General features: G+C 37.8%; 1 protein-coding gene across 3 annotated transcripts in view; it reads right to left on the bottom strand.

The window, feature by feature from the left end:
• Positions 1-22,270, bottom strand: part of tgfbrap1 (transforming growth factor, beta receptor associated protein 1) — a 64,543-nt gene that overhangs the window by 4,890 nt on the left and 37,383 nt on the right. For all 3 annotated transcript variants that reach the window (XM_072577578.1, XM_072577579.1, XM_072577577.1), the window contains exons 7-11: positions 19,235-19,292; positions 6,056-6,199; positions 4,436-4,579; positions 3,165-3,324; positions 1,800-2,233 (exon numbers count right to left, since the gene is read on the bottom strand). In XM_072577578.1, the coding sequence (XP_072433679.1) occupies positions 1,800-2,233; positions 3,165-3,324; positions 4,436-4,579; positions 6,056-6,199; positions 19,235-19,292 (940 nt within the window). The remainder of the gene's footprint in view (positions 1-1,799; positions 2,234-3,164; positions 3,325-4,435; positions 4,580-6,055; positions 6,200-19,234; positions 19,293-22,270) is intronic.

The following is a 22,270-nucleotide window of genomic DNA, read 5'->3' as shown; positions in this document are numbered from 1 at the left end:
TTGAGAACATAGTGAGAGATTTCTTAATGCCTAATGTATACTCCATGCAGAGGTAAAGTCAAGACAAGACTGGTGCCCAGAGAGACAGGCAGAGAGTGCAGATACTTGATTAACAATTTAATGTTGCACTTGTACAGTGGATGTTGTTAATTCTTCAGCTTAATGAGACAGACTTATTTTAAACAGTTACAACATTGCATGCTCAATGACTAATCAGATTTCTCTCAGAACCCAAGATGGACAAGACATTGTGATGGGGCATAAAGAATTGGTCACTGACTAAAAGTACACCTTTGGACAATTTATTTTGTCTAATCTCTTATCCATCTAAAGTCTAATGATACAGGCCCAGCTGAAAAACCTTCAGAGGGTAAAACTCCTGTGCCGTTATCAGTCAAGTGGATCTTCTCTGAACTGTTTCAAGTTAACTTCTTTTAAAAGACTAAAATTGTACACTTTTTATACCAGCCTTCCGAATGACTTGTAGCACCTACATACTAACCTTCAGCAATTCATACATTAAAAGACTCATTTCCTCTATGCCTTAAACTTGTGTAACTCTGTCCATTTAAACAATATGTTGCTTTTTTTATTCTTATTGCTAATGGACAAGTTCACTTTCCCATATAATACTCGATCTGCCAAATATTTGCCCATACATTTAAAACATGTCTATATCCCTTTTAGGGAGACTATGTCCTCTTCACAACTTACTTTCCTACCTACCTTTGTATCATCAGCAAGTTTAGGAACCGGACATTTATTCCCTTCATTCAAGTCACTTTTATAGATTTTCAAATAATTGAAAGCAGAATTCCGATCCCAGTCATTTGCTACTTGTCATATCTGCTACCAAAAATTGACTCATTAAGTGATCGGATTAGACAAGAAACCATGGCAGTGGCTTGAATAAGAGAGATGCTGGAAAGTAATCCGTGAAAGTAGAGTTTAATAAGGAAAGTTGTTGTGATCCATAGGCCAAGCTCCTAAAAATGCAATCATCAATTTTAAAAGATGGGGAATGACAAAAATTTTTCTTGCAAGTGGTTGGTCACTGTTCAAAAATGTGCAGAGGACTTGTAATTACTGATCTGCTGGCAGAATCCAGTCAGGCAGTGGTTGAAAGGGTCAGCAATACAGGAAGGAGTTTGGCAAGATTAAACTAAGCTCTTTGAGAACAACACATCTACAAAACATTGCCTTACAAATAGAATGTTACTGAAATTCTCAATTACATTAAATCCTAATCACTATGGAATAGCATAAGATAAAGAAGAATATTTATACATAACCAGGAGATATTAAAATTTTTAGTTATTATCTTAATATAGAAATGTAAATACAAATTTAGAATAGCTCTACTTGTAATGCTCAATTGTTTTTTAAACTTAATCTAACATAGGGCGTCACGATGGCTCAGTGGTTAGCACTGCTGCCTCACAGCACCAAAGACCCAGGTTTAAGTCCCACCTCTGGCGACTGTCTGTGTGGAGTTTGCACGTTCTCCTCGTGTCTGCGTGGGTTTCCTCCGGCTGCTCCCGTTTCTTCCAACAATCCAAAGATGTGGAGGTTAAGTGTAATGGTCATACTAAATTGCCTGTAGTGTTAGGTGCATTAGTCAGGGGTAAATATATGGTAAGGGAATGGGTCTGGGTGGGTTACTCTTTGAGGATCGGTGTAGACTTGTTGGGCTGAAGGGCCTGTTTCCATACTGTAGGGAATTTAATCTAATTTAATATGGAAAATTGAAAACAAATGAAATTTAAGTGTACGGCTTCATTCTACAAAAAGCTACCCACCTTTGCATATTTATAATTTAAGTTTTCAGATCTTGCCAAGCCTGATGTAAGTTCTGCTGTGCACTTCGAATGAAAGCTCCCTCTTATTGCCCTGGATAGGAATGGTGAAAGCAGTTGAATTGACCAATTATCAGGGACCTGCTGTAAAACTCGAACTGCATCAAATTCGACAGCGTAGTTATTTAGAAGGTCCACACCAGCCATTGCTAATGCATCACTGGTGACACCTGGCTGCAGGTAAAGTGCTAACAACATGTGAAAGAGCCTCTGCCGACATGTAGAATCTTTTCCGTCAGAATTCCACAAACAGTAGTCCTCAGCTGCTTGGAAATCCTTTAACTTGTGAACTAGTATTTCAAGAGCTTTCTCATGTTCTTCCAATTTTCCATGTAATATTGCACATTCCATATAGAGATCAGTATCTTTAATTTTACCTGTGGGAGGCAAAGGGGATAATAAATATTAATCTCTTCATTAGAAGATAAACACTAGTTTCTGCCTTTCTAGTGGCAAAGTGTAAAGCAACTTTTCAACCACTATGAATACATAGAGATGCCTACAAGCCAGATACACACACGTTGCAACAAAATACTTTACTGCTGGCAGTAGCCTCATAAAAATCCAATAGATGAGACCACAGTGTGCAGAGGTTTCTCTTATTCAAGAATTTTCTATTTTAAGTTTACTCTTTACATGGGATGTGCGTATTGCCCATCTCCAATGTTTTGCTAGACTATTTCAGGGACAATCATGCCAGAACTTCCACAGCAGAACTTACAACAACTATGCTGCTGTGGGTCAGCAGTCACATGTGTCAAGACCAGATAAGGTTGGCAAATTTCCTTCTCTACAGAACATTTGTGAACCAGATGGGTTTTTACAACAATCGAGTGTAATGGTGACCGTGAAAGAATCAAAGACTAGCTTTTAATTTCAGATTTATTACATTTAAGTTCTATCACACCTGTTAGGATTTGATCCCACATTCCCAGAGAATTTAACTCACAAAAGAAACTTTATGTCAGTCTATACCAACCAACAGAGTTACTTGCTGGCCTTTCAGCATAAGTAACAGTTAACTATCAACAGAACAGCTCTCCACTGAAGGCAAGCAAAGCCAAAACAAATTGCATCGTTGGTTTGAAAATCAAGGGCGGGCTTATGCCAACATACTGAGATAAAGCTAGACTTACAATGGAATAAACAAGGATGGACAAAGCCATTTTTCTCCTTTTCACGTAATGAATACACAGGATATGAACATATATTTATTTTCAAGTGAATAATGGAAGCTTAAATATTATAGATTTTACTTTGCACTGCTTTCAGGTATTAAATTTACAACAATATGATGGCAAGACTTACCTAGCAAAAGATGAACTCTATAGAGATTAGACTGTTGAAGCAGGTTCTTGAGACTGCGACGAGCTGAAATTAGTTCTTCTGAAATGCTACCTGACTGGGGATGCAATTCTAGAACTTTATCCAAGTACAGAACAGCCAAATGAGTGTGGTACTTTTCCTTCTGTAGATGCAAATAAATCAAGGATAGTTCAATCCAATGATTAAAAATAAAAAAAAGGAATAAAGATTTAACAGAAACTGGATAAAGGGCTTGAGAGCTATCAATTAGCTAGATAGAACACAGTCTTTTCTGATCCTATACGTTCTTATATGCTCATCAAGCCAGCTTTAGACAACTTGAACTGCAGCCATGGCAACCAAGAATGGCTATTTAATACAAAGAGACATCTCTGGAAATATATATTTTTGTTTCATTCATATTGTAAGTGATTGAATAGATAGTTTAATCAATTGGTTCTACAAAAACTTCAAACAAAAAACAAAAAGGACACAAGGACTCCAATTCAAACTACAGCAAGCTTTATTTTAACTGTAACCTCAAAAAACCAACAAAAGTTACATGCTGGAGGTTTACTGTATTATCGCGATATCAGTAGTCAGTCGAGGGTGCAAATAAGGCCACTCTCTGCTGGTAAGTTTTACTTATGGCAAGGTTGTATTATTAAAGTGATTTATGCTATAACAGCAACGTATGTATCCCCTGCATTAAGTTTCTATTACTGAGAGTGTGTTTTTACTTAGATTACGTGGACCTCTTGACCAACCAGAATATTTGGTCAACCGGCACACGCCTGGTACCAGAGGTGTCGATTTGTTGTACTTCAAATTAATGTTATAAAATGTTTTTACAGGGTGGAATAATGAAGGCGATCCATTTAATTGTTTTAATAGTTGACTGCTGTGATGAGATGCAGGGAGGTAAGAGCTTGAGACTATGACCTTTCACGATGCATGAACTAAGCAGAGTCAAGTGGTCTTTCGCTTCTGAAAATTCATTTTTAGTTAGCTACGTTAAAAGGTAACTTCAAATGTTAAATTTCTAAAGAAATGTACTCCACTAAAAGTTATTTCAGCAGTGATGGCTGCTCAATGTGGCATAGGCTAACTCTACTATTCAGCATTGTATTAAGTGTTTGCATGGTTTAAAGGCTCCAGTACAAACACAGTTACAAGTGTTTTGTGAAATCTAGGTTTTTCCCACATTTATGCATTGCAATATTTTTCAATTTCCAAGCTGTAAGTTCAAATTACAAGGTTTGCTGAAAGCTCACCTGAATATTTCTATCAAATATCAAGTGTTCCAAGTACATGACAACAGCTTTCTTATACTTGTGAAGGTAGTTGACAATGTCATCTGGATTCATATTTGTCTGGTTTTCATCCAAGGGTCGCCTTGTGAAAATTTGTACACCAACCTACATCAGAACAGCAAAATGTTAGGTATATCACCATAGGGACTTCCAATTTACTTCAGACTGAACATTTTACAACTATAGGAAAAAGATAAACCACTCTGCCTGCCCATTACTTGTTCACAGAAACCATGTATGTTCTTAGCTAAACAGAGCATACGCATAGTTCCTCAACTTGACCACAACCAGGAACTAAACAGCAAAACAAGACATTATCTAAACAGCTTCCAGACTGAAGGAATACACTCCTTAGATGATGTGATAACAGATTTTCTACCTCACAATAGCATCACTGCTCCTGCAGCCCCAACGGCATCCCCAGTCTCCTCAGCCCCACAAAGCTTACCTAGACTGAGCTGCACCCAGATACATGACAAGAATGCACACCACCCTGCAGACCCATTGAAATGAGGATACTGGACATTAGCACCTGCTCTAGTAGAGGAACGGAACCTCCTGTTACAATTATTACCTGATTGGAAAACAGTTGGTTGTCTGGTAGTAACATGGAATGTACTTTAATTCATATTGTTTTGTAATTAACATTACACTACTGTAACACTATAAAAACTGTCTATATTTGCAGCTCAGAAGAGAATCCTTGACTTAATATGCAGAGTGTCTGTTCTGTACCAGTCCGTCAATTTCTCTTCCCCAGAATATCGTGAGAAATAAATCTGTATTCCTCAATTTCACAAGATCTGTGTGACCTCCATTTGTAATTCTTCGACAATAACTGATTTCTGCTGATTTATCACAAAACACAAGCTTGGGAATTTCTCAATTACATAAAATAAATACAATCCTAAAATTACTTGACAGATGTGTTTGCAGGGAATAAGGAAGCTTTCTATCTCTCCTCATCAAGCCCAATGTGTTTGGCTAAAGAAAATTTTGGAACAGCCTTCATTGACAGTCGCAAGTTCCATACCCCACTGTTTGTCTATCTAGCTCAGGTATATACTATCGGCAATTTGTTCAGCTAAAGGAGTTTTTTTTTAAAAAGGAAACATTTTCAAAGATCTATTCAGCACCAACTCTGAAGCTGGTTGGTACTTCATGATAAATGCTTTAATTCATCAAAAGTGATTTTTATTTTTAAAAACGCCATACCTGTATAAAACAGATTCATGAGATCTAAACAATTTTTAAAAATTTTTTCAGTCTCTATACCCTGCAGCCAAACTAACCTCCACCATTTGGTTTAATAGACTATTGATGCTCATAATTACAATGAATAAATATAACTGAATATTGTCAAATAAAAATAATTCAGAAATCAACAGCATTTTATCTGTAAAAATAATTTCCCGTGTTACTATCAAAATAAAGTTGTGCTCGTTAACGATTATGAAATGCTTGCGCTTTATACATTCTACAAAGAAATTTCCAGATGAGGCCAAATTGCCAAACAGTAATAATGAACATTTAAGACAACACCACATGTAGCACTGCATCCACGAGACAAAATCAACAAACCTCTTCATTTTTCTGCAAGGCCCAGTCTGCATACTTCCACACCAGTTCATGGTTAGAGCAGAAACTGAGAAAATCCACAATATACTCAAAAAGATCTGAACGGGTTGTATCCTGGAGCTGTCCTTCAACTATCTTCACCCATAACTATTAGAAACAAAAAGCAAGAAACAACAATTTTTGTATAAGTGCCCTGAATGATCAGAAATATCTAATAAATATCAAGTGTAAAAGAGATTGAGAGAGTTTTGAAATAGAAACGTAGTTAAGGCAATGAAGTCTGCAACCTATATTCTAGCGAACATTGTGTTGTCCAAATAAAGCGAGGTGTTAGGTTATAAACTGAAAAGTCTTTACCATGGGCACAGTCAACACAAATGTACTAAAGTGCCATGTCAGCACCACTCTTAAAAAGACCACTGGTGCTGAACAATATTGCAGCATCTAAGAGAACAGAGTCTAACAGCATTGAAAACCATTCATGTCCTGTAGTTAACTAATGGTCAAATGGTTGAAGTTGTTAAAGTAAATGGGAAAAATAAAGTCCCTTAATCTTAAACACCTCAAATCTCTTTAATGTAACTTAAACAGAACAAACTAGGTGGTTACCTTGCCAAACTCCTGTGCTGTTCACAACTATGGCTCATGCTCTTTCACATTTGTCAATTCAGTTACAGGTGTTTAACCTCTGCTTTTTGCCCTTCTTCACTCCTCCAATTGAGCTCAATACAGATTTCAGGAGTGGCATTTCAACGAGCATTCCCCCCTCCCGCCAATACCACACCAACACTTGCATGATTTCCTTTTACAAATTCTGCAGCTGCAATTTCTAGTTTTGTCAAAGGACTTACACTTCAAATGCCAATACAGCCATTCTTTACAGAGGATGATGGAGGTGTTGGTATTGGACTGGGATGGACAAAGTCAAAAGTCACACAATACCAGAAATTACTTCACTTAACAAAGGAGCAGCGCTCCGAAAGTTTGTGATTTCAAGTAAACCTGTTGGACTATAACCCTGTGTTGTGTGACTTAATTCGTTACAAAGATAACTTCTTTGCCTAACAAATGTCTGACATTTTCTGATTTTGTTTGCGATTTGTAATGTCTCTGTTCAACATTCTTTGCTCAAACAAAATGTTTGCTCATTAGCCCTAGGATTTTAATAAATATAATTTTTGATTGAATGCCAAAATTCAACCAATTGAAACAATTTAACAAGGGGAAATGGATGCTGATTGGTTGACAATTTCCTGGCAATTCAAATAACATGCAAGGCTTGAACATAGAATCCCGATAGTGCGGAAGCATGCCCTTTGGCCCAACAAGTCCACACCAACCCACCGAAGGTTAACCCACCCAGACCCATTGCCTTACCATGTTATCCTACATTTATATATTTCTTTTATTTGCAGAGAAGGCGGTCCCTGCATATGAATGTATTTAATTTCCACCAAGTGTAAACATTAAGCTAGCAGGTTCATTCTTTTACTATGCATCAGTGGCATAGTGGTTAGCACTGCTGCCAGGGTCCCAGGTTCGATTCCAGCCTCGGGCAACTGTCTGTGTGGAGTTTGCACATTCTTCTTGTGTCTGTGTGGGTTTCCTCCAGTTTCCTCCCACAATCCAAAGATGTGCAGGTCAGGCGAATTGGCCACGTTAAATTGCCCATAGTGTTAGGTGCATTTGTCAGAGGGAAGTGGGACTCGGAGGGTTGGTGTGGACTAATTTGGGCCGAAGGGCCTGTTTCCACACTGTAGAAAATCTAATCTAACCTAATCTGATCAGCCAAGCAAGTCATACTTTCCACTAACTGGCTGTTACCAATCAGCACTCCCCTCTCATGCATTACAAATTCTGGTGTTCTCCTTGAATTTGTATTTTTGCAAAATGTATTGATGAATCCAAGATGAAAAACTGATAAAGTGTGGTTTTTTGAGCAATACATTTTTTTTGAATTACCAAGGAGTTCCGGGAGCTAACAATTTACCATTGCTTACTCCATAGCAATGCCTCAATTGATTGACCAACCATTATAATCCTAAAATATACTGGAAGGATTCTGACTGCATCACTGTACGGAAGTGCTAGTAATATCAGGATTGGGTTTGTCTTAACTGTAATAAATTTATTACGACTTTTAAATTACTTGCAATGACACCACAGCCACTGCACAAATTTTTAAAAAATTCTTCCACATGATAATAGAGGCATGACTATCGGCTCAATGCTTATCACCTCCATCCATGGATGGCTTCATTGTGTCCTGCCCATCAAAGCATCTCATTAAACATCAATAATCACATTATTGTAATCACAACATCTCTCAATCCTGTTCCTCCAGTGGCTTGAAGTTTAAGACTTCAATCCTCAACCTGAGTGGAGTTATTTGATTCTAACTACATTGTAAGCAAAAAGGTACATTTATACCAAACTTCCTTCAATTACGAAAAGGAGGGAAGGATGGGGAGAAAATAGAGTGAAAATTAACACAATAGGATTATGCACTGATGAAAAACAAAATCACTGATGCAGTTTATTCAAACTGTTCTCAGAAGTAAAATGACTCTATAATAAAGTTAGGATTTCATTTGATTGAGATTAAAATAAACTTCAATTCAAAATTGAAGACAACAAAAATCAGCAGCAACCATCCAGTTTAAAACCCATACATAGTCTGGTTAACTGTATTAACTTGGGCAATAATCGAGAACGTTAACTACTCAATTGTTAAGAGTGCTACAACAATGGCTAAAGAAGGGAAGAATTTATGAAATGCGTTCAAGTATAGCCTCAAGCCAACTGCTGGATCTGTGGCTGGGAAATGAAGTCAGCCAAATGGAGCAAGTATCTGTTGGGGAAGACATGGCTAAATATGAGCATCATAAGGTTTAGACTAATAATGCAGAACAGCGAGAAACCATCTAAAGTAGAACTTCTAAACTGAAAGACAGCCAACTTAATTAGGATAGGAGGGAAACATGCCAAGGTTAAGTGAAGTGACAGAAAAAACATCAATGGAACAAATGACTGATCTCTAAGAAGAAATATTCCAGGCATAGGCTATAAACACTGTAGCAAGTGTGAAAGCCAAGGCTCCTTAAATGACAATATGATAAAGCAAAAGGGAAAAAAAAATACAATGTATATCAGGCAAATTAGTCAGTCAAGAAACATACAAATACATTAGATTGCAAGGGATAGGAAGTCAAAAAAATTGGAAAGGCTATTAGATTTCTCATTGGATTGCTTTACAGCCAATTGGAGCCACCTAAGGGTATTTCAAGTGAAGTCACTGTTGTAATGCAAGAAATGTAGAAAACACAGGCAAAGGGAGAATAGAGGGAAGCTAACAAAAAGGGAACTCAAAGGTCTTCTGATGGCATGTAAACAGCAAAGGACAGATAAATAACATTATGGACAAACAGTATGATAGATGTTTAGAAGCACAAAGCAAAAATAGAATATCGAATATTTACAAATGAAAAATGCTGAAACAATATTATAAGCAGGGAAAAGCATGATATGCTTAGAGGAGCTTAGCTGGTGCAGATGGCTTACATCCCATGTTACTCAGGCATTTGGCAGGGAGATTGAGGAAGGGTTGATTATAATCATTCAAACTTCCTTAGATAGTGACTAAGGATATTTTCTAATCCATTTGTTCAGAAATGTTGTGATCACATAATTGAATCTGGCCCACCTGGCTCAGAGGTAAAGGTGGCAAAGGAAATGTTTTTCATCAACCTGTTCAGGCACGTGTTATGGACCAGGCCAGACCCCCTTAAAACATTGAGATAGCCCAGACCCTAACTTTCTAGTTGTTTTACATAGGTATAAAGTAAATGCTTCAGGAGTGATGCAGCTGGCCCAACCACTATTTTAAACAAAACAGAATTTACTTACAGGTGAACAAGACAGAACCAAATTTAGAATAACGTATCTGAAAACCTAATCGACACAAAACACAAGTTAAAGATGCTGTTCCAAGTACCTGCTCATCCCATAAACACCCTCCTTGGCAAAAAGGTAAAAATCAAACAGGTTTTTACAAGAGAGATATCAGAGGGAGAGGATCAGTATGGAACTGCTTCTTTGAGTCCCTAGTAGTTTCTGGGTTCCCAATTAAAACGTGACGAGCAGCTGCAAACAAAACAGCTTACTAAACCCAAACAAAACCCTGAACTGGGAAAATTGGTCACTCCCCCTTCATCGTAAAGAAACACTTAAAAGCTTTCAAAGTAGATATTTCCAGACATATGGAACCTCTACCTTTACATCCCCTCTGAAAAAAGAAACAAGGACAGAATAACCTTGTTAAAGGTGCAGCATCATCACACTTGTTACTGCAAATGTCTGGAGCAGGTGATACGCAAACCCAGACCTCCTGATTTAGAAGTAGGGACACTACCATTGCACTACAGGAATCCTATGTGTTGACAGAGGATTGCAATGTGGCAAATGAGAAATACCTGTTCAAGGGAAACAATAAGTAATAATCTTAATCTAACATCAGTGGTAAGCAAGATTTCTAAAACAATGTTCAAACAGACTTTAAGAAAATGACAAATTAATGCATAGAAGGCCAGATAACAAAGTTGAAACTCTTAACAGGAACACAATGACAACTTGGATACAATTAATGGTAGTATTGTAGAAACAAGGGACCTAGGGGCACAGGTACATAACTCGGGTTTGCGTCATGTACAGACAGTGCGGTTAAAAAGGCATGTTTGCCTTCAATGCTCAGTCGTTTGAGTATCGGAGTTGGGAAGGGCTTGATGAAGGGGTTATGTCCAAAATGTCGATTCTCCTGCTCCTAAGATGCTACCTGACCTGCTGTGCTTTTCCAGCACTCCAACTCCTATTGTAGAGAGTGTGTGAAGTCAAGTTGAGGTTGTACAGGAGATTGGAGAGGCCTCTTCTGGAATACTGTATCCAATTCTGGGTTGCCTAGTTATCGGAAGGGCATTATTAAGCTGCAGAGGGTTCAGCAGAGATTAACTGGGACGTTGCCAGGTATGGAGCTTTAAGTTATAAGGAAAGGGTAGATAGACTGCGGCTTTTTTCATTGAAGCACAGGAAGTTGACAGGATACCTTATAAAAGTTTAAGGTAAACAGGGGTATAGATAGAGTTGTCTTTTCCCTAGGATAGGGCACTTCAAGACTATGGTCACATTTTTAAGGTGGGAGGAGAGATTTTAAAAAAAGATAAGAGGGGCAATTATTTTATATTACCAGAGCGTGGTACACATGTGGAAGTGGTGAACATGGGTACAATTACAACATTTAAAAGACATTTTGAAAAGTACATAAATAGGAAATGTTTAGAAGAATATGGGCCAGAAGTGGGCAAATAGGACTAGTTTAGTTTGGGATTATGTTCAGCACAGACTGGTTGGATGAAAGAGTCTGTGTCCATGTTGTAAGACTCAGGTTTGGATGACGACGACGACGACGACACAAATGACACAAATTGACTGGCAGAATGGACAGACAGGTGAGATAGAATTTAGCATGAAGAACTGAGATCTATTCAGGTAAAACGTATAGGAAGAAGCACAGTTCATAAAATTGTGCTGGGACTGTGTCCTGGGGATTCATGTGCACAGATATTTAAAAATGCAAGGATAAATTAGGACAGTAGTTATCAAAACATATTGATGTTGGACTTACATATGTTCAAAGTGCAAAAATACATTAGGTACAAAAGGTATAGAATTCATTCTAAACTTCTATAAAATTCAAAAAATATAAAGTATAGCCACCACATTTCAGGATGAGAAAGTCCCCCTTTCAGTGCATAGGAGATAAGCCAGAATAGAATCAGGATTGAAGGATTTTAGCCACAAGATTAGGTAAAAGCAGTTGGGATTGCTTTGTTGCAGAAAAGGTGGTTAATGCAAGACTTTGAAAAGACGTACAAGTGATGTCCCATTAGCTGCTGGTCTAAGAACAGGACGGCACAAATTTATGGATTGAGCAAGAAGATTGTGAAAGAATAACTTTTAATACATCAAATTGTAACTTTCTGTAATTGGTTGCCTATAACATTGATGCAAAGGGAAACAATTAACAGTTACAAAGGAAACTGGATAGCTCAAGGGAAATAAACTTGTAATGCTACAGGGCAGTCTGGATGAATAGAACCAACTGAACTGCTTTTCTGAGAGCGGATGTGGACTTGACATACTGAGGGACCTTCTTCTGTTCCATTATAACTCTACAATTCTGTCAATAATTAACTGGAGAAAAGCATAGAAGACTGAGGGGTGACCTTATAATTGTGAGAGGCATAGATAAAGTAAATAGCCAACAGGTTTTCCCCATGGTAGGGGAGTCCAAAACTAGAGGGCATAGTTTTAAGGTGAGGTTGGGCGAGGGGGTGGGAGAACGAATACTAAAAAGGTCCATAAGGGCAATTTTTCTCCCCCACACAGAAGGGGGTGGGTGTCTGGAACAGGCTGCGAGAGGTAGTGCTGGAGGAGAGTACAATTTTATCATTTAAGAAACATATGGACAGGTACATGGATGGGACAAATAAAGGGATAAGGACCTAATGCAGGCACAAGACTAGATAAATTGAGAAAAACAATTTGGGCCGAAGGGCCAGTCTCCACGCTGTAAACCTCTATGACTCGAAGACTAAAGATTAACTTTAACTATTTGTAGTGGTTATGAACAAGGAGAAACATCTTGGACATTGCTATATACCGATTAGAATATCATCTCTTTTACTTTTATCTTTAAGAATGATTAATCACCAAAAATCAAATCAAAATGTAAAAGCATTGATATCTTTTCAATCATACAAGTAGTAACTAGAAATGTGCCCACTACTTATTATTAGCAGATGTTTTCCATGGATAATATGCTGGACTCTGCTTTTACAAAAGACAAATATTGCACCTTACAGGAAAGGCATTCTACAATACTGCCTGCGGGATATAAAGGGTATGGATGTCATTTAATTTGAAAAGCCTACACCCTATGACAGTGCTCTTTTTAAAGAATAAATTTCATTCTCCAGCCTGAGTTTCAATGTTTACATTTTGTCCACATTGCATCAAAAGTGACATGACGAAGAATAATGCGACACACTGAAGTTTTAAAAATTAGCTGGACAGACAAGACGATAAATCCTGCACAGTGAGGGGCATTAGGACTTTGTGCATTAAAAATACAAAGTAAGGTGGAAAACAAAACAACAATAGACAGCATTAGAATAGATTTCCAAATGTATTTGAAACCTATTAATTAATAAATTAATATAATTAAAAACTATTTCAGATCAAATCTGAATTGTTAAATTATACACAGACAAACCGACAGTTTGAAATCTGCTATGTTCTTAAGTTGAAAAAAGATAATGACCCATAAGGCATGAACTGATCTATACTCAAAATGCAAATTTACCCATACTTTATTTCCTGTATGTCTACGGAGAATTTTTAATTGACTCTGCATGCACAGTAACTGCTTTCCACCATGGTCAGCAAAGGTGGCTTTTTAATACAATCATAATCTATGTAATCTTAACTTCTCCAAAGTTTGTAATATTTCTGAATGGCATTTTCCAGAGTGTGCTCACATAAAGGTATGAACATAACGCAGACATGTCACAGAAAAACAGAAAGGTTATACATTTAAATCACAGAAAGCCCACTGAAAATGTCTGCATGTTTATTGGCAGGTTTTTAATTAAATATTTACAGAAGTGGATATGGTGTTTTCAATCCTCACTTTATTAACTCTCTTCTTTAACTCCTGCCTACTGCTGCCCATGTTTTAACTCATACAAAGTGCCATTCAGCCATTCAATCTAATGCTTGTTGGCCTACATTAGTTCCTGATTAGCACAAGTTTGCTGCAACAACTGTGATAATGCTTCTCCTTTAACAATTTTATGTGGCCCTTGGTTTTCTTTTCCCTTAAATGCAGAGATGGGAGGTCTGTTTTTTATGGGTTTTAGGGCCAGCTTTATTATAGCTAATAGATACTGCCTCAGGTAAAAGGCTTTCACATTTTATTAAAAAAAAACTTGTACAACGAAAGGGAGTAGCCAGTCCTTCCAGCTCAGCTTTTCCCTGGTTTGGTTTGGTTGGGTTTTCGGAGTGTGGCTGTTCAGGACAAGCAGTCAGTTTGTTTGAGGGTCAAATGCTAGTCAAAGAAACAGCTATATCGAAGTGCGCCATGCTGAATCTCTGCCATCTCTCTCTCTCTATTTAACATCTCTCCGATAAGACTGTTTGATACTACCTTTTTTTCGCCGGAGGTATTTGTGGGGATTGTTGCAAGTATTTGGAACAGCATCATTAAGTTGGGATAGTCTGTTCAGTTTTCGGATAGATTACGTTATTCTATATTCGGTTCTCTTTTGTTTGCATTTCATTCAGTAATCTTGCAAATAAATTCTGTTTTTTTTAAAACTAAGTGGTTGGGCCAGCTGCATCACTCCTGGAATATCCACTGTACACTGCTTAAAACAACTAGCAAGATTAGGGTCTGGGCTACATTCTTGAAATGTTTTCAGGGGATTTAGTCTGGTCCATAACAGATGGAGGGTGGTGGGTCTTTGCTGGATTTGTTCTATAGTTCCAGTTTGGGATTAGGATTGCTGGACTTGAAGGCAGCAAGTGGTGGATATTAAAGTCTTTTGTTCCAGGTTTCGATTCGATTAGATTACTTACAGTGTGGAAACAGGCCCTTCAGCCCAACAAGTCCACACCGACCCACCGAAGTGCAACCCACCCAGACCCATTCCCCTACATTTACCCTTTCATCTAACACTACAGGCAATTTAGCATGGCCAATTCACCTAACCTGCACATTTTTGGACTGTGGGAGGAAACCGGAGCACCCGGAGGAAACCCACGCAGACGTGGGGAGAATGTGCAAACTCCACACAGACAGTCACCTGAGGCGAGAATTGAACCTGGATCTCTGGCGCTGAGGCAGCAGTGCTAACCACTGTGCCGTGTTGAAATCAGTTAGTTTAAAAAGTTACTAAGTTACTAAGAATTTGCTGGGAGTAGTGACTGTGGAGGTTTTGCAAAAGGTGATTAAGGCCAAGCTGCTGGAATTAGCAGACAATCTGGAGTTGGAGCTGCCTCCTTCCTTGACTGCCCAAGGAGATAATTGAGTTGTGCCAGACATGCCATACATGTCAAGTAATTGGAAAACCACAGGCAGTAATAAAACCCACACATTTAATACCTGTTCCTGCACTTAAAGAATCTGTTACAAGAGTCTTAATTGATTGCATAGGACTCCTACCTAAAACAAAAAGTGGGAATCAGTAATTGTTAGCAATAATGGATGTCTTCTTTAGGTTTCCAGAGGTCATTTGATTATGCAGTATCACAGATAAAAAGGATTATAGAGGAATTACTCAATTTTTTTTTACTAGACACAGACTAACAACAGAGATACAAACAGATCATGGATCAAGCTTCACATTGAAATTATTCAAGGAAGTTCTGGACAACTGAGGAATAAAACAATTGAAATCTATTGCATACTATCCAGAATTGCAGGGAGTACTAGAAATGTGACATCAGACATTAAAGACCATGTTGAGGGCTTATGGTCAAGACTATCCAGTTGACTGGGATAAAGGAAGTCCTTTGTACTTTTTGCCATCAGAGATGTACCAAATGAATCGACCAAATTCAGTCCACTTGAATTAGATTTTGGGTATTAAGTGAGAGGATCGCTAAAATTGATTAAGGAGAAATTTTTAAGTCATAATTCAGAGACCACATATTTGGATTATGCGTCAAATTTTCAGGAACGATTAAACACGGGGAAGAGTTGGCTAGACAGCATTTCAAAGTATCACAGCATACAATGAAACAGGAAGCAGACAAAATCAAAACACCTTAATCTCTGATCACAAAATTGCAAGTTTAAGTGTTATTTCCGGTGATAGGTGAATCTTAAAAAGCAAGGTTTAGTGGACCTTATCAAGTCAAAAGGAAATTGAGTAAGGTGAACTGTTTGCTAAGGACTCCAGACAGAAAACTCTCAGCATGTCATGCAGGTATGCTCAAAAAGGTATTTTGACAGGGAAGGAAAGCCAAAGGAGACTGTGTTATTGGTTACAATACAGAGTGAAGAAACAAGTTCAGAGGATTCAGAATTGGACATTTCTCAGATTAATGAGGGAGTTGTCAAAAATTGGTATAAATTATTAAGTTACCTGCCAGAGGAAATTCGAAATGACCTGTAAGAGTTACTACAGACGCTTGGGGAAATATGTGGAAATAACCTGTGAAGTACTAACCTAATTATGAAGTAGACATAGGAGATGCTGTTCCGATTAAGCAACATCCTTATAGGCATAGCCCTCTAAAGTTGGCAGAGGTTCAAAAGGAGATTGATTATATCATCTTGGAGCATATGTTCAAAGTGAGTTATAGTGACTGGAGCTCACCCACTATAATGCTGCCAAAACCAGATGGAATCCAACAGTTGTGTGCAGACTATCACAAAGTTAACACAGTTACAAACACTGATGCATATCTGATTCCACGTTTGGAAGGCTGTGATGAAAAGGTGGGACAAGCAACTTCTTTTTTTAGGTTAGACTTGCTCAGAGGATATTGGCAGGTGCCTTTGTTCAAAAGAGTGAAGACAATTTCCACTTTTATAACGTCAAATGGTCTGTATCAGTTTAAGGTCATGCCATTTGGTATGAAAAATGCACCAGCCAGTTGAGAGACTAACCAATAAGATCACTGGGTGTTTCCCAAACCATCAACAAAAGGAGCAGTATGACAATTCCTGGGATTGAGTGGATTTTATCTAAAATACACACCAAATTATAGCGGTTTGGCTGCTCCACTCGCTGAATTGCTAAAGAAAGGCAAGAAGTTTCAGTGAGAGCAGACTGTTGAGGTATTTGACAGCCTGAAAGCTGCATTAACCACGGTCCCAGTGTTAACCACACGTAATTATGCAAAGGCATTCAAGGTGCTATTGATGAGTTACTTGGGTGCCGGTGGTGTGGTCTTACAGGAAGACAATCAATAAAAAAATAGAAAGACATATTGGGTATTTCTCCAGGATATTGAACATTCATCAGCAGAAATATTCAACAGTTAAGGAGACTTTGAGCTTGGTGTTGGCATTACAACATTTCAATGTTTATGTTACCAGTAATGTATCTAAGACAATCATACGCTCTGATCATAAACCACTGAAGTTTGGAGAGAAATTTAAGGTCAAAACTTCCAGACTGTTTAGATGGAGCTTGTTGTTACATCTATTCAATTTGAAAATTGTGCATGTAGCAGGATGAGAAAACGGGATTGCTAACGCATTGTCAAGACTTGAATGAGAAACAGAGGCGTTCGGTGGCAGGAGTAAAACAGACTGAAACAATGTTTGCATGATTATTGTCAATGTATATGGGTTTAGTAGTCTACTAACAGTGTAAGATTAAGGTGTGTTAAAATGAAGCATCTTGGATATTGATGGATTTTTTTTTTAAGGGCGGAGATGCTGCTCCATTAACAAGGTTAGACTGTCCTTGGCTATTTTCCCTCCAGAGGGGTTGCAAATGCAGAGATTTTGGGAGGCCTGGTTTTTATGGGTTTTTGGGCCAATTTGATTATAGCTGATAGATACTGCTTCAGGAAAAAGGCTGGAGTTTAAAAAAAATTGTACAATGAGGGGAGTGTGGCCAGTTCTCCCAGCTCAGCTTTACTCCGGTTTGGTTGGGTTGCAGCAGTCTGGTTGTTCAGAGCAAGCAGTCAGTTTGTTTGATGGTCAAATGCTGGTCAAAGAAACAGCTATATGGAAGGTGTTCCATGCTGAATCTCTCTGGCACCTCTCCTATAAAACTGTGTTTGATATTAACTTTTTTGCCAAGGGTATTTATGGGGATTGTTGCAATTAGTTGGAACAGCATCATTAAGTTGGGATAGTCTATTCAGTTTTCGGACAAGTTATTCTATGTTCTGTTCTCTTTTGTTTCGGTTTCATTCAGTAATCTTGCAAATAAATTCTGTTTTGTTTAAAGCTAAGTAGTTCAGCCAGCTGCATCATTCCTAGAATATCCACTGACACCTGCTCAAAACAACGAGTAAGGCTAGTGTCCGGGCTACCTACTTGAAATGTTTTGAGGGGGTCTGGCCTGGTGCATAATATGACCCAAGAGCATCTCTAGCGAGAAACATTGAGCACTGTGACCAAATCAGCAGCCTCCTGTACATAACTGTACACTTCTATAAATACTCAACTTGTCATCTTCAACAGCAGCAAGCTTCTGTTAATTCCAGTTAGAATCAGGGATTTTAAATAGATGCTCCTCAATTGTTTGACTGCATTGACTCATTTTCCTCAAAGCGGTTTTCAATTCCATTTGCATGAGCTGATTGTAATTCCATAACCAATAAAATGTCAAAGCCAGGATAATAACAGCAACAGTCCACTGTAAGAACCATAAACTCTTTCTGGGTGTCACCTCACAGCAAGTGATTTATATCAGATTAAGCCAACTAAGCCAAATTACTTATATTTTTGTGATATCACCACCCACATGATACTTTCATTTAACCTCATTATTGCTCACCCTCAAGCATAAAAATACTATTGAATATTGCTGTCTCTAGACCTTTAAACACATTGTTGCAGTAAGTAGTTCCATGTTGCACTAACTGTATTCCTGAAGTGTGGCTGCTGTGTAACAATCTGCAAATGAAGGGTTAATCTGTTTGGATTCACCAAGATCAGAAACATACAAGTCTGACAATGAGATTTATCTTGGAGAAATTGTTTTCACTGGCACAGATTTGCTATTGTATAAAAACACTTCATGGTAGGCCACTGACCACCACAGCTTCTGGACCCACACAAACAGCCAATAGACAATGAAAAAAAAAGTTAGGTATGCTCTAGTTTAATAAGCATCATGCCAAACATACCTGAATTTAATGAAATACAGTCATAATTATTTCAAAACCCCCCCAAAAAAACTTATGGTATCAGTGCTTCTCAACTATATGGCTGGTTCATTTGAAAATAGTTTTCATATCCCACAATTAACACCATATACACATTTTCTTCCTCTCCTCTCTAATTGAGAGATGGTCAGTTTATTTTTTCTTTGCATTTCATTATTGCAGACATGCACAGACAGTAGTAGAGGTGTTCAATAAGTGTAAAAGCTAACTTACCTGTAGTGCTGCTTCATGTTGACCATTATAGTGATAAAGAAGACCAAGTGCAAAATACCTGTGTTCAGAAAAACACACGTCAAAACAAAATTAGTTCACTTCCCTAAGAAGGGCTCAAATGCTCTCGCATTTAGCTGGATTTGATATCAATACCGCGTGTTGTGCTGAGGGGGGTATCAGCAAACTTCAAAAATAGATATTAAACATACTGCAATGTGAGGAGCACCATTACAGTACAACTGATCTGTTCAGCTTACCACACAACACTTTCTACAACAAAATAAGTGACCATTCAACTAACTCAAATCAAGCAACTTTTAAAAAAAATGGTAGGTGAAGAGCTGAGAGAATATTCAGGAACCAAGTAATTCAACAGCAGTAAGAGAAAAGTCAAGGTTTTAACCAGTCAGGATCATATCAAATGGCAGAGGATCTGAATTGCCCACGCCTGCTCCTAGTTCTTACAAAAACAGAGAAACGATTGGAGTAAAAATAAGCAGTTTGGATCAGGTAGAGGCAACGTATTTAACAAAGGTAACAGGCATTAGTGACTACAGAGAGAGAGAGAGAGAGAGAGAGAGAGAGAGAGAGAAGGGGAGAGAAGGGGAGAGAAGGGGAGAGAGAGAGAAAAAGAAAGAAAACTTGGCTTTCATTCCACAGATGCTGCCAGACATGAGTTTCTCCAGCAATCCGTTTTTGTATGGAAAGCACTTGTCATGAATTGTTAGCACAGAGAAAAAAATGCAGTTTATAGAGTTCAATTATACAATCATAATGGCAGGATAACCAAGACTGAAAACTAAATGTTCAGGGCACTTGACTATCAAAAATATAAAACAAGTTGGAAAACACAAATCAGGTGGGAAACCCTGAAGAAGGATGGAATAAAAAGACAGCAGACAGAAAGGGCCTTAAATCATCTTAGATGGATCTAACAGGGGTAATTTATTGATCAGGAACAATTGTTGTGTTAGAGTACAAATCAGAAAATTACAACTGCATCTAACATGGATGGAGAGTAATTATGGAGTACTTTAATTATCAAATAGGCTGGGCAAAGAAAATTTGCACTAATAGACGAGTTCATGGAATGTATTCAACATTGATCAATGCAACAAGGAACCAAATAGGGAGGTTATTTTAGAGCCAGTATTGGGCATGACAAGGTTAATTAATAAAACTACAGCAAAGGACCCTCTGGAGAATAGAGACTATGACCTGATATGGTTAAATCCAAAATTAAATCGGAATAAAACAACTTAGGTACTAAGGGCAGTTTAGCTAAAATACGCTGCAAAACTAGATTAAAAGGTTTGACAGTAGACAAGTACAAACAGACATGTTAAGGATAAGTTCTAATTCATAATGAGTACACATTCTCCTTAGGAATAAAGACCCACAGGAAATATCAACCAACCCTGGCTGACAAGAGAAATTAAAGATAACATTAAAGAGGCTTATAATACACTGTAATCTTTGTAGCTCAGAATGTTTGGGACTAAGTCATTTCTGGATTTCAGAAATGTCTGAGTTATAGAATACCTTTAGAATGGTTAGCCACAAGTGAGAGAGAATCAGAAAACACTGTAGATATAAATGTTTACCCGAAACATAAAAATGTGATAAAACATTGTAAGACAGTAATGACAATTGTTTCACTTTTCAAGATACAAGTTTCCATTTAAATTAAGTTTAATCTTACAAATTTAAATACCTTTTCACAAATCTTGGAAACCCAATGGCTTATATCAGAAGGCTTTGAAAGACCTGGTGGCACAGATTATTCAAAGCAACTACATATACATTCAGAATTCTTAGACTTTAGAACTACCACCATGGATTAGAAGGTAGTAACCATTGCCCTGCTATTCAAGAACCAAAAAGGAGTAGATGAAACTTGAGAACTATAGGTCAGTTAACTTGACAGTAGTAGGGAAAATGCTAAAATCTATTAGGAAGTACAAAGTAAATATGGATTTAAGAAGCAGAAAACTTAAGATTTGCAAACAGCAGGAAAGGTAAGTGGAAACCAATGGAAGTAATGTATTTGGACTTCCAAAAGGAAACATGAAAAAAATTCCACACAATAAAGATTCAATGTTAGGGCTCCTGGAACCAACGGATCACAGACAGAAAATAAAGGGCAGGAATAAACAGGTTATTTTCAGGTTGGTAGGCTACTAGTGAGAAAACAAGTGTCAGGATCAAGAGTTTCAGCCATTTACAAACAACAGTAATGAATAAAATGCAGGAACTGTGTGTAAGTTATCCAACTTTGCTGATGATAGAAAAGTAGGAGGCAAAGTATATGGTGAGGAGGTCACAATGTGGCTGCAGAGGAACAGACTGGTTGGGTGTTTAAGGAAGAAGGCAGAGAATGGAAAATGCTGTGGGGAAATGTAAAGTAATTCATTTTCATAGACAAAGAAATTTTTTTAAAAAAACAAGAGGAGGCCAGGAAATGTTAATATTTTCTTATATCCAATCAAAGTTAATATGCAGCACAACAAAAATAAAGTCACCATAGTCCTACCCGACCATAAGGCTGCTCTCTCATTACAGAGAGATGACTGATGGTGGTTTAATCCAAGTATCACCATGCCTCAGGCAAAAGGGAGAGGTTGAAGAGGACAGTCCTTCATGGTAATATCAGAGTGCGCTGGAATTGAACCTATACTGTTGGCATTACTCTGCAATGCAAATTTGCCATCCACCCAATTAAGCTAACCAACATTCTACAACACAAATGTTAGTTTTTTTTTGATAGTCATGTATCTTTCTTACTCTTTTTATACTTCAATATCAAATAAAACAAAAGTTTTAGTGCGACTATACATGGCCTTGGTAAGATCCACACCAAATTCTAAGTACAGGTTTGTTCTCCTTACCCAATGTAGGATACACTGAAGGTGCAACAATGCTCACTAGATTGTTTCCTTGGATGATAGATTGGCTGATTAAGCAAGATTGAGCTGAAAAAATGATTATACTTTGGAGTTTGGAGGAATGAGGAAATCTAATTAAAATAAATGAAAT

This window comes from Chiloscyllium punctatum, chromosome 9 (assembly GCF_047496795.1).
Source record: "Chiloscyllium punctatum isolate Juve2018m chromosome 9, sChiPun1.3, whole genome shotgun sequence".
NCBI classification, from domain to species: domain Eukaryota; kingdom Metazoa; phylum Chordata; class Chondrichthyes; order Orectolobiformes; family Hemiscylliidae; genus Chiloscyllium; species Chiloscyllium punctatum.
Note: the sequence above shows the minus strand (reverse complement) of the source record. Positions and strands in the feature narration are given on the sequence as shown.